The sequence below is a fragment of the Elaeis guineensis genome, chromosome 6 (genome assembly GCF_000442705.2).
Source record: "Elaeis guineensis isolate ETL-2024a chromosome 6, EG11, whole genome shotgun sequence".
Lineage (NCBI taxonomy): Eukaryota > Viridiplantae > Streptophyta > Magnoliopsida > Arecales > Arecaceae > Elaeis > Elaeis guineensis.
This window is the reverse complement of record NC_025998.2, coordinates 10,159,165-10,174,416: the sequence shown is the minus strand read 5'-3', so window position 1 is coordinate 10,174,416 and position 15,252 is coordinate 10,159,165. Positions and strand designations below refer to the sequence as shown.

At 41.0% G+C, this 15,252-nt stretch overlaps 1 protein-coding gene and 1 pseudogene across 1 annotated transcript; both read right to left on the bottom strand.

Annotated features, from left to right (window-relative positions):
• Nucleotides 1-3,726: 3,726 nt before the first annotated feature.
• On the bottom strand, nt 3,727-6,663 carry LOC105047361 (protein NRT1/ PTR FAMILY 1.2). The gene is made up of 4 exons (XM_010926272.4): nt 6,505-6,663; nt 6,014-6,231; nt 5,149-5,711; nt 3,727-4,777 (listed from the first exon to the last, which is right to left on the bottom strand). The coding sequence occupies exons 1-4, from the start codon at nt 6,575-6,577 to the stop codon at nt 3,871-3,873; spliced, it is 1,761 nt and encodes a 586-aa protein (XP_010924574.4). The 5' UTR covers nt 6,578-6,663; the 3' UTR covers nt 3,727-3,870.
• A 2,726-nt stretch (nt 6,664-9,389) lies between these two features.
• Nucleotides 9,390-13,126, bottom strand: LOC105047360 (transcription factor bHLH68-like; annotated as a pseudogene).
• Between the last annotated feature and the right edge of the window lie 2,126 nt (nt 13,127-15,252).

Here is a 15,252-nt window from a genome sequence, read left to right as displayed (position 1 = left end):
ATATGAGATTAATATAAGTTTAGAATTTTTACCAATCTATCTGTAATGACATGTGTACCAATAGAGCCGCTGGTGTGCTTGATCAGATCCTATTGGACAGTCCAATTCTATCAAACCCTCTGTCATCCATTTGAGTACTCCGCACTGCTCCACTGGTCACAAAGGACCTCCCAAACATCCCTCCATATCTAGTGATCTATAAAAGAGTTTCAATCTGATGGTGACTCAGAACTAGAGAACTCAATGATGGACTGTCTGAGGTGGTATAGCCCATCATGAAGTCGACGTGTCGCGACTTCCTCGAAGGTCCGACGGATAGCCTCCTCATCTTGAGAAGTCTCGAATCGATAGTATGACTGTAAATAAAGGATGGCATATATAAATAAATAGAATACAAATGTACTGCGAATTTAAAAATTAAACACCTTTGACTTATTAGGAACATCTCCCATGCAGCGTCACGAGCCCTCGATGACCAACTAGATAACTCGTTCATTGGCCCCAACATCAATTGTCGGACGATTTCAGTAATGACATGAGACCTCCCAGGCTTCCTAAATGTCCTGTAAAATTTATTTTGAACAATAAATATTGATTCTAAAATGATAAATTTTTTAAAAAAATATTGCTCGAAGATCTAGTACTTACGTGTAGCTCTGAATGTGCACTAGTTCTCTATCATTTAGTTGAGTCGGAGCTGCCACAAGTTGGGTGGGTCCTCTGCCACGGTACTGATGCTCAAAGCTGGCCGCTGCTCCATATGACCGTGGGGTCAATGGTGACTCCACATCGTCCGAATCTAAGAGTAACAAAAGATCATAAAGAATATTATATCAGATAGTAAAAAATAAAAAAATTTAATAGAGAATTTTTAGTATTAGATTTTATCCCATGGTGTGAGTGCTATAGAACCATATGAGTTGCCCGCATGAGAGTTCTCTCCTCTAGAGCTTTATGCTCTGGAGCTCTCTCCTCGGCTAGCATGGCTCCATCCTCTAGGAGTACTCATCCTGTAATCTTTGAAAATAAAAATAAATAGATTCACGAATTAATTATATAAATATGATAAGCAATATAATAATTGAAATGATGCAAGGATCGATCGGGACAGTCGGGATGCACGTTCGAACTTGGGGTGTGCCAGACAATTAGACCGTGCGAACACGCCAGCATAGCATCCTAGCAAATTTCATTCTAAAAGTTTCAAAGTACTGAGCAGCATTGCAAGTGGGGCTAAAAGAAGGTCGGACTAGGTCAGACCACACCCCTCTTTGAGTCTAGCCCGAAAATATTTTTTGGACCTTGGGTCGGACTTAGGATCTAGAATCCAATCATCGAGCTGCTTCAACCGCCACCGAAGTAGATGAGTGGACTAGAGGTGGTCCGATGGTGGTCCGACCTCGAACCCCTACCGTTGAAGATAGTAGGACTATTTTCGTCGGAGAGCTTCCCGAAGTAGTTCCACATTTCGAAAATAATATTATTAATTTAAATAATATTATTAATTTTAATAATATTATTAATAATATTATTTAAATTAATATCATTATTAATTTAAATATTATTAATTTAAATTGATTATATAAATATAATTTTAAATATTAATAATTTAAAAAAGATAGGAACGCGGTGTGGCGACGGTGAGCGACCATCGCCATCACTAATACTCACCTACGTCAAACTCCATTGCCATCGCTAATACTCACCTCTGAAGTCTGACGGTGGCACGGGTCCAACGGTCTCCGAAGGGGGGAGGCAGGGGTGTAGGTCCGACGGTGCAGTGGGAGAACAAAGGGAGAGGCGGGGGAAGAATGGGGAGAGGGGCATGGTCGATCTGGCAAGAGAAAGGATGATTCAGTGAGACACGACAGCACAGAAGGAAGAGGGGAGGTCGGAAAGAAGAGGGGGGACCGAGCAGCGGGACGTCGGCTCTGGGAGGCTGAGGAAGAAAGGAGGCATCGGAGAAGAACTTGGAAGCATTGATCTGGTGCAGGGATGCCAAATCCAAGACGGGGATGATGGCGCAAGGCTAGGGAGAGGAGGTCGGAGGCTCCAACAGCATAGCGTGGGGAAAGGCGACCAGAGAAAAGGAGCCGATGGGAGAGAAAGATGAGCAGTAGGGTGTTCGATGAGTCTGTCGGGTTCTGGGGGAGAGGGTTTTTAGGGTTTATTATTAGCGACGACAAAATTGCATTGCTAAATCTATCGCTAATAATAATTAACTTATTAGCGACAGTTTAGCCATCGCTAATAACAAAATTACCGTCGCTAATAAGTTTTTATACTTATTATGATGGATTTTTTTTCTATCGTAATAAGTTGTTGGTAAATATACTCATTAGCGATGACTACTTAGCCGTCGCTGATAAGCTATTTTTTTGTAGGGAGTCCACTTCCTCAAGAGCTTCTTCTTCACATGATAGGATCCATGAGCTCAAGTAAACAAAGAGGGGCAGAAAGACCGGATTAAATCACTTAACTAACTTGATGAATCAGATTGAATTTTTTTAAACTCGAAGAGTACCAAAGTAAAAATAACCCTAAGGAGGGCTCCGGCAATTTTCCCTATACAAAATCTATGCAAGGGAATAAGAAAGCCCAACACAACATTTACCCGTGTAGGAAATAGGAGGGGGCTATAAAACAAAAGTCACTAAACCGCTGTTGGCTTGGTTTGGAAGAAATAAAAAGGTAAGGCGTTTGCTAACAAAATATTAAAATACAATGGTATATCCAAGGGCTTCCCTCTCTTCTAACCTTCTTTTACCGAAGAAAGTAGAAGACCTATTCCCCACAGGGAAAGTAAAATAGGAACAGGAGATTTATCTATTCACTTTCAAACAAGCATGCTTGCCAGCTGTGGCTTATGTCACTAAAACAGATGCTTTAAACCCACCATAAAGGTCAGATCTTTTTCTTGGAGGGAAATCATAAAAGTCGGATCAAATGCAAATAAATCAAGTTAGGTTCAATCCACATAAAACCAGAACCAAAGCTGCTATGCATCTAGGCTTGGAGCACAACCACATGAATTTTAATCAAAATTCTATTAGTTAGGACTAGCTCCTTTTTTATAAACTATAATATATCCAATTTATTTCTTTGCTCTGACTGGCCCAAAAGGTGGAGCTATAGGTGGAATATTCTCTAAGCTATTAAGAAGTTATCGATGTGTTATTGTGGTTTGTTTCTAATTTCCACTCACCCTCAACCACAAACTAAAGGCCATCTATAAACGCAGGAACAATATTTTTTCTGTTGAATGTGGCTTGAATCAGGTGTCACCCGTGATATGAATCTGATTTATTTTAAACTTTGTTGATCCATTTGAATACTTTGATCTTTTCTCTTTATTTTAGCTTTTGATGGCTGTATATATACATTATATATATATTATAATCACATTTTTTTTATTATTGAAGGATTGTTTTTTATTATTTGCGCTACCGCATATTCTTTATACTCTATATTTTTGATATAGTAAAATCTCTCTTCATCTTCGTCCGTGGATGTAAGCTAAAAATCAAGTCACGTACATTATTGTATCCTATTTTAATTTACTGTATATAATTATTTATTATTTTTTAAATTTTATATTAATTAATATATAATCTTGTAATATTTTTGATAATTACTAAAAGTTTTATTGAGATCAAAAGCGAAGAAGGTAATAGGAGGGGAGAGAGAGGTTAGAAGCTTACAAGGGCAGTTGGATCCATATAAGGAGCTTAATCTGTTCGTCATAATATATTTCATAACCATATGATTGCATTTCTCAAAGTACATGTACACGTTCAAGTGGCAAGCTGCTATAGTCCTAAAGCTTACCTAGAATAAAAGCACACAAGAGCCATACGAAAAGCACGCAATTCAAAGGATAACGGACAACTCCCCGGGCTTCGTGTCCAGCTCTTCCACCACCAGGTCCTCCTCTTCATGAAACCTATTCTTTCCCTCCTCGCCATACGCCCAACTACAAACAAGGAAGTAGAAAAAATTACACACACTCAATAGAGTAAGGATCCAATAGTAGTAGTCAAAGTGGCCCCTGTTTAGGTTGGCAGCAACCCAGCTAACTCTTCCATTCCTTCCACTCCTCTTGTCAACGAGCTCCAGGATCAAACTCGCGACCAAGTCCCCAACTCCCAACCCCAGTGAAATCAGAGACATCCCAATACTGGCCATGCTCTTAGGAAACTCCGAGTAGTAGAATTCGATCTGTGCGATTATATTAAAAGCTTCGGCTAAGCCACTCAGGCAGTTCTGGGGCACCAGCCACATTGCTGACATGTTAACTATGGCACTTGGATGATCTGCCAGCCCTTCCTCAATTGCTCTTCTCCTCCTCATGCCCTCTACGGTGGCTGCAACAGCTGTGGCAATGCATGATATCGCCAGCCCGATCCCCATTCTCTGCCGGAGGCTGAGACCGCGGGGCCTTCCGGTGATCTTCGCCAGCCGAGGGACGATCAACCGGTCGTAAATGGCCACCCAAAGCGTCAAGGTGATGATCCCAAACACGCCAAAGGAGCCCTTGGGGATCTGAAACTTGGACCCCATGTGCCGGTCCATGGTGCCCGCCTGCAGCGGCGGGAACATTTGCTGGTTGATGATCACTCCCGGCATGATCCCGGTCGACCAAATTGGCATCACTCGCACCACCGACTTGAGCACTTCTACTTGCTCCACGCTGCACAGCTTCCATGGGTCGGCGGCGGAGCCATCGGGGTTCAAGTCCTCCTCTGGATTTCTAATGATGCAGGCTTTGTTCAGGGACCTGAAAAACCGATCGATTCGTAAGGGAAACAAAACGTATTTGAGATTTAAATCTTTGGCCTTAGCCCTTAGTAGTAGTCGCTTCTTGAGCTAAAAATAATGATGGTTACATCTTATCTTGTATATATACGATGACAGTTATATAGACCACTGGAACATCAAAACCCACTCTCCATTAAACCTATTCCAGTAGTTTATATCTTATCTTGAGCTAAAATTTTGATGAGAAAAAAAAGCTGAGCTGCATTAAATATTTGTCCGTTTATTAATTACGCTATATTGTGCAATCTGATGAAGTGGTATATTTTTTCTCCACCGGACACAGACACGGTGCACAAAGAATTATTATTCTAAGAATAATGATGGTTGTACCTTAGATTTTCAGTGGGAACCATGATGTTCGAACCACCCTTCTTGTGATGATATCTGCAATCAGCAGTCTCTGATGGCAAGACTAGTCGCTGATTTTTGATGCTTGCAACGATGGCTTGGGCAAGGCCGGTTAGCATGCTCGAGTTACCCCTCACCTTGATGTAAAGAAAAGAACCCAGGAGGAAGAAGACGATAGATAATGCCATCAGCACTACTGGAACACCGAAACCCACTTTCCATCCCATCTTATCTTGTATATAGACGATGACAGTCGATGCGATGATAAAGGATATCCCGATCGTTGCGTAGTACCAGTTGAAGAAGGTCTGCAGGGTCCTCTCATTCTGAGGGTTGTCTTTCCGGTCGAACTGGTCTGCACCAAAGGCTAGAGAGCATGGCCTAATGCCACCAGTTCCTATGGAGATGAGAGCGAAAGAAGAGAACAGGAGAGCGAGCTGTGAATTGCTCGGGCTCTGGCACTTGCCGAGAACAAGGTCAGCAGGGTCACAGGCAGGGGGATTTGCTCCGGGTAGCATTGCTGTTAGCCATAGAAGAACCATCCCCTAGCAAAACAACATGAGAACTAGTGAATGCTCTAAACTTGCTATATAACAAAATTTTATGAGCAACACATTGTGACTGCAGTGGACCTAGTTTCAGTTCTTGCACCATTTCTAAAGAGAGAGAGGAGGCCCTACCGTCACAAAGCAATAGATGGGTACAATTAAATCTATGTACTTGTGATATACCTTGAGAATGTCCTATTGACTCCTATCAATTATCACTTCAGATGAAATCAAAACAAATGAACTCAAAGATCACATTAACAAGGATAAAAAAAAACATAAGTGGAGGAGTAGTTTACTTGCAGGCATGCAACTGATGCAATTGCTATCACAAGGAAGCGACCCAAGTAGGCATCAGATAAGAAAGCCCCAAAAATGGGTAAGAAATATGATATTGCTCCCCATATGAACAGAACACTACCGGCAGTTACAGGGGTCATGTGATACACTTCTGTAAGGTAGATGATCATATTTGGCATCAGCCCAAAGCTCGCAACCTTCTCGAAGATTTCGTTTGCTACAAAAGAAAGTTGGAGAGGATAATCAGCAATTCAACACCTGCACCTTCTACATCTCTCTTTCATCATGCAAATTATATGTTAATTACAACCATTTTGGAAACAATATATGACATAATTACACGCCATATTGTACCATCGTCCCTACCGCAGGACACGGTACAGGAATTTCTCTTTTTTTTTTTCTGATTAAAAAGAAAAAAAAAAATGGTGGAGCTAAATCTAGTGTGCACTAAGTAATACCATGGAAAAGGCGTATGAAAGATCATTACTCATGATAAATGGGATGGTCTTCAGACCCCCCTTCCTCTTCGGCGGTTGTTGGGACATCTTCTCCTGGTCCATGGTGAATTCCAATCTCTTCTTACAAGCAAAGGGGGCAACGTCTTCTTTTGAAAAAGAAGAAAGAAAAGGAGATGATGATTGGCAAAAAGTTGATAACATCTCTTATATAGGCAAAACCGTCACTTGATATGCAGACAAAAAAGAAGATACCATTGCCGTCTACATCATTTTGGTAAAAAATGGTATTTGCAATACTTTTTTTTCACAATTTTTTTCTTAAAAAATGATTTTTGTAACAATGGTCTGATGAACAAAGTAATGCCATTATTTATTCAAATCAAGGCTCTTAAAAATATGAATTTTCAATTGACGAGAAATTTAAAAATAAAAATATGACATCATTTAGATGTATAATGAAAATACTAAATAACCGTCACTGCTATGTAACATTCAGCCATTATCTGTTCATGTTATTGATCTTTAAAGCATAATTAGAATTTCAAAATTATAAATAGCATTCAGTTTAGATGAACAATAAAAATAATAAACAATGATCAAATGTTGTACATTTACATTTAGCCGACGTAATAACAGCTAAAGAACGACAGGTACTTAAATATTATTGACGAGCAGTATCATTTTATACAGCATGCAGCATTCAAAGATACAACCTTCTAGATAATATCAAATGATATGAGCTAAGCTCTCGGTGACGGAGACTTTTTGGATATACCTGCATCACTTAACCGGCCGTTCCAAATCCCTGAACGGCTGGCGGTATGGCCAGCGTGAGCTTTGCTTAGTCAGTTACTGCACTTGTTTTTTTCTTTTTTCCGCAGAAACAACACAAATTATTCCACATGGCAACCGTTCGCAAAAGACAAGAATGGCAGCACAAAGGAGTAGTGTTCTCGTCCCATGCCATGGTGCAAATAGTTGGGGCATGAGCCAGATCAGGAAGTTCCATATTAATTAGAACTCAACAAAAATATATATGGAAGTAATGGAATCAGGATTTGTTTTTCCTCAATGTGTTTGGTGGAGGGGTAAATTTGATTAGATCAATTATTCAAAATATTTTTTCTTTTTCTTTTTTTAAATGCATTTTGATTGAGAATATCGTTACTTTAATCGACGCCGCAAAACAAGTTTGCAGAAATGTTAAGGTTAATTTGTTAGATCATACATATGAATCAAGGTATATCATTTTTTTTTTTTTTTTTTTTTTTTGATGAAGTGGGAGGATGTACCACCCTTATATCATATGTTTGTTTCAACATATTAAGTGTTAAGAAATATTCACACGAGCTCTATTATTTACCTTGGAGAGTGAATAAGAAATGTAATTGTTTCAGTCTTAATATTATCATTGAATGATCCGCTATCCCACGTAGCTTTGGAGTTTCCTAGACCAAAGTCAAGCTCAAACAGATCTGCCGAACATGTCAAAGTCACTCATACTACAAAAAAAAAATGGGAACCGTATACTTCTGGTTAAGTGCAATTCAGGCCTAGAACGGACATCAAAACAAAGCAACAAACATATGAAGAAGCTTCTCCCAAAAAAAAAAAAAAAAAAAAAGCCATATGAAGAAGCTTATTGATATGTTTTTTTTTTTTTTTTGACTCTAAAAAGTGCTAGTAAAGGGGATACTCAACTACTTAATAAGAACGAAACGGTCCCTCCGTAACCAATCATCTAGGCATTTATAATGCAAGTTTTTTTTTTCCCCTAAATGAAGTGCATATATAAATTATTTTCTATGTCATTTAATTTTTAAGTAAATTACAAAAACCTCTTGACGTTCATGTTTATTACCTTTACACCTAATAGCTTATAAATCTACACTCTTACACCCAGTTAAATTAACAGCGTTAGTGAAACTATTTACTGTATATGAAAAATTGAAATTGTCCTTAAGTGGGGAAGAGGAGATAGACGTCTTTTTATATCCTTGGATGGCTGTTATGTTACTTGAGGTTATTTAGGTCATGTTAAAATTTTTTCTGGTATGGCATGTCGTTCCATTTAAAGTTAATGGTTTAACCATATATTGTTTTGTTAAGTTATAGGTTAAACTGTTGAATAAAAATAAACCTCTGGAGGGTAAGTTTATATTTTTCAAGTTATTGGATGTAAGTGCAATTTACTCCTAATCTAAGAAGGATTTATAATTCAGTCTATATTTTTCTATATATTATAAATTGTGCTACGTACAAACATTAAACAAAAATGAAGAACAGGGCTATGTTTTGAAATTTCTTGATTTCAAATAATAATCATGAATTTTGCAATAACAGACTTTAATTTTGAAAGCCAAGATAACTTTTTAGAAGTTATTTGATTGTTAAAATAAGAATGTTCAAAATTGAGGGAGACAAATTAGATAACAAAGGATAATGCAGGGTGTACATGATAGGCTTGGAGCAATCAATGATATTCTTTTCTTTTTACTTTTTCCTAAAAGGATCTGAGATCATAAGTTATTTTTCAGAGCATATGTAGAAGGATATATGTAACTAGGGAATATTGAGTCTGATCAATGTGGATAATCATTTCCCTTTGGATTAGAAGGAAAGAAAGACAATAGATGCTACTTGATGTTTTGCTAGAATATCTTTCTTTTCTTTCCTCGAGAATAATTGCGGGTATGCCATTAATCATTTCACATAAATGACTGAAGAATAATCTCAAACACCGAGGAAAACACTTACTAAAGATCGATCACGCAACCTCCCAATGGAAGATGCCGGCTGCAACGTCTAGGCTGTAACCATGCATGTTCACATATGGTAAATAATATGGTAAATAGTCTAATTCTATAGACAACAGATCTGTGAGTTCTTCATTGCATGATTCTTGTTCACAATATGCAATCCACAAACTATTTATCAAGCTTTGTATTAATATAAAATAATACCAATATTAACAGTGACCTACCCTTCCTGCTATCGCTTCAAAATAAGCAAATTCAGAGGCCATTCAATGAAGCACAGTGACAGGCTTACTACAAATCAAAGAGATGATTGGACTCCTTTCTTGATTAAAAGAGGTGTGAAACCATCTCCTGATGCTTACAAAGCCAGAATTACACATACAATATAGTGTAAGGAAGAGGGAGAAGAAACCAGCCTTTCTGAATCATTGAAGTATAAGAACCCTGACATCCTGATTTAAACTTGGTCGATGCTCTTCATTCATGTGCATGTAGAGCATCAAGAGCAATCAACCTTTGGGTTAGCAGAGTGACCACTGATGATAGAATATCCACTCATCAAGCCCAAACATGCTGCGGATTCGGTGCCTTCTATCGAAACCCCTCCACCGAAAGCGGGAGACCAGTAATCCACTCCACCGACACCACCAACATCCATAGTGTAGGATAATGGAACCAGGCACAGTCCTCTACTCCTCAAGTCCTTTGGTTCATCATCAGCATCCTGATGCCACGGATGATGCAACAAAATATAACATCTTAATTTGGTATCGACCATGGCAAAGATATCATGAACATGCAATCATGACCATTCATTCACAGAAAAAGCTACTTCACAGCTACTCAGTGGTACCTGATTAGGTGCTCCTCTTCTCTTCATACAGGTGTCGTTTAACAACTGCTTAAGGGAACATAACAAAGAGGGATTAGGAATGTCACATATGACATATATGGCCCTAGAGGCCGTAAAGTTGCAACTTTGTTCCTAATACCTCTTGTTGTAAAGAAAGCAGAAGGGGCTGCCAAATCATGTAAGGCTAAGTCTATTTTTTAAGTTGGTCATGGATTCAATGGAGAATACCTGGCAAGGGTCTTCAGGAAATATGCTACTCCTTTCCCCGTTGCCCTGTAAAGAATGGAACAAAGCAAGTAATTTCACTTCGGAGCTCATAAGGAGCTTGATAGGGGCATGCTCTTTTTCCGTATTTTTGATGCCAAAGATGGGGAGATCCATCATGCAAGTGTAAACTTTGTGAGATCAGAGAAAAATAGCAATCTTAGCTTCGGTTGGTGATCTTAAATGCACGTACAGTTGTCAGAGAGAAAGAGAGAAAGAGGGAGAGAGAGAGGTGGGGGGGGGGGGGGGGTGGGGTTGGGCCTGGTAGCATTGGGAAAAGGGAACGAGAAATGATGATACTTAGTTACTTACAGACCGCCTCATGCCCCTTGTTCCACCACCTAAGTACGAAGAGCTCAGAGCCTGCATGAAAGGAGGGGATGAGAAGTTGGGGAGGAGTACCATCTCTGAAGCACATGTCAATACAACACACCAATAGCTAGAAGATGATTCAGTAAACAACACTGTTGGGAATGTAACAACTTTATGCGTGCTCTTAAACAGTATCAAAACGATATCTGTTCCCAGTTCAGTTCACACACATGCGCGCACGCGGCACGCACGCGTGCGCGTTCACGGTGGGGGGAGATAGAGAGAGAGAGACCTCAATTTGACTCTGAAGAAATCTGATATAGCCAATGGCTTCTAGTAGTACAGATGCAGTATCAGTCTGCAAAAACAGCCATGTCAGATCTTTATTCGAACACCAAAAGAAAAGAGAAGAAAAATAATAATATGAGATATGGGAAAGAAGTTAAAAACTGTTAACTAGGTGGTGGTGTTATCAAGTAGATCTAAAATGGCTGTATCTATGGGCAAATGGAAATACCTTCCCGAATGGAGAAACTAGCTGATGAAGAGCTGTGATCCTATCCCCTAACTTCTGCTTTCTCGCCTGAAATCAAGGAGTATAAACCCTTTTTAAGTTCATTATCTGAAATGCTATTTTTACATTCACATCATAAAATCGTATGACACGATCCCAGAAAAAGTAGCACACAGTTCCGTGAGAGAGAGAGAGAGAGAGTTCTCATGAAGGGAATAGATAAAAACCTTCAAAGGTGATTGTGCTGAGGAGCCTTGAACTCTGGCCTTCTTCAAAGCTGCACCAGCTGTGCTGTTGCACTTGAGAAAGACAGAAGAAAGAAGGGTAAGGACCCATCATTGGATCTCTGCGAATCCTACTAAACAACTTTAAACAATCTAAGATATATAGGTAAGAGAGCATGAAGTTCCACAATGATTGCACTATAGTTTTGCCTAGCTATATAGCATAGCCATTTCTTGGGGATTTTATATATATATATACATATACGTACATATACATACTTACATATGTGTGTATGTATGTATGAATGTATGTATATAGCCCCAAACCAAAAGCTATTTCTCTATAAGTAAACATAAATTAAATCAACCCAATTTTAGTATGAGCAACCACAAAGCAGCTTCTAATGGAAATATCGCAACACATAAAACAATGGAATATTCTGATGAAAACAAAACAATAAAATTAAGAACAATGAACAGAGATAGCATTGTAATAAGTATTTATTAGAGTAGTAGTAAAGATAATAACAAAAACTAAGGAAGTCTTGAGGAAACATATGTAAATTTTCCCCTTTCACCTCGGATGAATTCTCTGGTTGGAGATGCTTTCTTTCTGCCTTGCTGTTTGAGATGTCCAAGGCGTTGCTGCTGAAGCTTGAGACACATAACCTAGGAGAGGAAGTTGGCAGGCTCCAAGAAGACCTAGATGCCTGAATCTCTTCATTCCCATGGCTGTACTCATGTCCACTCTCCGAGATCTCTTGTTTTGCATCAACCATATGTGTATTTGCTGATGGGTATAACAACTGATCCTCCCAATTCTCCATCCTCTTGACTGGGAAAGGAGTGAAGCTGCAACTGTCCTCCTCCATCAACACTCCCCTGTTATTTGTCCATCAATTTATTCTAAATAAGTAACCAGCGGAAGCTATGTATCCAGATAGTATCAGAAGATATGGAGGCGAAATGAAAGAACAGAAATGAGAGAGAGAGAGAGAGAGAGAGATTTTTTAAGTTTTATGAACACAAACAAAGTTATTATACATAAACCTTATGAAACCTAATTAAGTGTTTGCTGAAGTCTAATTTTTCCCTGTCAACATACCGTATAAAATTACATAAAAATATGAGTTAGCTTGAGCAACAGATAGGATTGCTATATAGTCTCAATTGAATTTTTCTTTAATTTACAGGAAAATTTTCTAAAAGAATTATACAAGTAAAGGACACGAGGTGGGGAGAGACAGAGAGGAAGGGAGGAAAAGAGGGAAGTATGGGGGAGTGGGGTGGGTGAGAGAGAGAGAGAGGGAGAGAGATTACAGCAACAGTTGGCTCCATGACTCAGGAAGTTCTTGGTTATCATGCAACAGGGTCATGGGGAGAAAATTAGATAGTTGTGGGTTTGGAGGGAACACTGAAGAAGATGATGAGGAGAAGGAGGTGGTGGTGGTGGTGGTGGAGAAAGAGGGTAAAAGAAGGGAGGTCTGTTGAGGAGGTGGCCTCAGGTTACTCATGTTCCACCAGCTAAGGCTTCCCCCACATCATCTGCTGCACTAGAGAGCTCCGAAAAACTCCTCTATTCATGCCTGAGACCTTGAAGTCTTTAGTTCTCTATCCTTTTTCTGCTCTTTTCTGCCACTTCTTCTGAGTCAATGCATGGATATATGCTTTACTTCTTTTGCTCCTTTAGATGAGTTTTGGGAGAAGACGGAACAGGCTTTTTGTTCAGAGGAACCTGGTTACATGGAATGGGGAGCCTTTTGTTTTTTTGCCCCTTCCTTTCAACCTCTCCTTTCTTTTTCTTTTTCTTTTCTCTTGCGCCTTTTTTTTTTCCTCCCTCTGCTTTTGCTTTATCACAAAGTAGACCGAAAAAGGTTGATGACAGTGTAATCAGCCTAAAAGGAGTCGTTTTGATTTTTTTTTTTCTTTTTCTTTTTATTTTTTTTTGAAGATCGAAGGATCTTGCTGTCTTAATAGAAATATATTTAATAAAATTAATATTAAGATTTGATGTCTCGAGAGTCAGTCCACATTGAGCCCACAGCGAGGTTCGCGGCGAAAAACGGAGTCCAACGAGACTAAGATCATCCGAAACGGAGCTCGGATGGAGGAGATACGAGCTTTTGAAGTCGGCATAAGATCCGAGGCGGCGTAGGACCGTTGGCGGCTGGCGGAGGACCGTTGGCGGTCGACGGCGGGCGGCAGCGGTGCGGCCGCAGGCGGTGGCACGCGAGACGCACGACCCAGGCCCGCGGCCCAGGCGGGTGGCCCAGTCGGGCGCGCTGCCCAGGCGGGCGCACGGCCCAGCTCGTGCGCGGGCCCACGCATGGGCGCGGGCCGACCCAGGCCCAGGCACCCTGCCTGGGCCCTGTTCTCCAGTCCACCGAGGACCCGACGGTCCACGGGTGGGCCTGTGGACCGCATGGGAGTTTCCCATGTGTTTCTCACGGTCCATGATACTATTCCATGGACCGGAGCACGATCGGAGGGCCCAGGTGACTCCCGATCTTGATCCGACGGTCTGAGACGTGATTTGGGTTGATTAAGGACTCCTAAACCAAATCTAAATCCTATTTAAGCCCTTTAAAAGCCCTGTGAGGCAACAGAGAAAGTGGGGGTTTGGTTTTGCACTGTGGACGCCGTACAGAACCGAGGAAGAAGCGCGTTGCTAAGAGAGAAGGAGCAGGAGGCTCCTGGACAGCGATCGTCAGGCATTTCAGGGGGTCTTCCAAGAGAGAGAGATTTTGAGAGGAAAACTTTTAGAGAGAGAAAATTGAGTGTACAAGGGTTGAGGGTGAGGTCTTCTCTTGTAAAATTTCTTTTTCATAATGAAGTTTGCATACCCCATGGAGGCGAGCCCTTTTGTGGCTGATCCACGTATTTTGATTGTTTTGTTTTGTTTCTTCTTTCTTCCCGCTGCATCACGTGGTACTGAAAAGATCTTGGGAGGTGGTGTCCAGGCCAAACATCCATCCAACAAGTGGTATCAAAGCAAGGCGGTACAAGGACGCAGATTGCAGCGGTGGTAAGCAAGACTGAAGATGGAGAAGACAGGAACAATCAAGATAGAGATCAACAAGTTTGATGGTAAGAGCAATTTCTCCTTATGGCAGGCAAGGGTGAAGGACGTGCTCATCCAACAGGGGTTAATCGATGCTCTCTTGTGCGATGAGAAGCCGACCACCATGGAGGTGCGGGATTGAAAATGGCTACAGATGCAGGCAGTGAGTACCATCCGCATGTACCTGACAGATGAGGTGGTGATCCATGTGCTGAGCGAGACTTTTCTGACGGTGCTGTGGTCGAAGCTCGAGGAGTTGTACATGGCGAAGTCTCTCACCAACACTCTTTTCCTCTGGAGGTAGTTCTACCAACTATGGATGACTGAGGAACAGAGCGTGCAGGAGCATCTAAGCCACTTCCAGAAGATCCTCACCGACCTCCTCAGCGTTGGCGAGAATGTTGAGGAGAAGACCAGAACGCTGGTTTTGCTGGCGTCGTTTCTCCCTTCATATGAGTCCTTGGTGACTGCTCTTCTAGTGGGGAAGAGCACCATCAAGATGGATGAGGTCACCGCGGCGATGCTCCAGAACGAGGTTCTTAGAAGGGAGAACCCAGCTTCGAGCTCAAGTGGCAGTAGCTCAGCTTTGGTAGCTTCTGGAGGAGCAGGAGGCGGTAGATAGAGCGACAGGAGATCGCAACGAGGGCGGTCCAAGTCCAGGAGGGACTTGAGCAAAACCAGGTGTTACCGGTGTGAGGAGTTGGGGCATCTAACCAGAGATTGCCCTCAACTCAAAAATCGGACGGTGGCTACTGTAGCGACGGTCGGCAGTGATACAGATGGAGATGTC

What these genes read in the sequence shown, in the direction of transcription:
- LOC105047361 (XM_010926272.4), bottom strand. Translation starts at nt 6,577, where the DNA reads ATGGACCAGGAGAAGATGTCCCAACAACCGCCGAAGAGGAAGGGGGGT. An exon ending in CATCAGTTGCATGCCTGCAA is followed by an intron (nt 5,712 to 6,013) that starts GTAAACTACTCC and finishes TTGTTTTGCTAG; the next exon opens with GGGATGGTTCTTCTATGGCT. An exon ending in GTTCCCACTGAAAATCTAAG is followed by an intron (nt 4,778 to 5,148) that starts GTACAACCATCA and finishes TCGGTTTTTCAG; the next exon opens with GTCCCTGAACAAAGCCTGCA.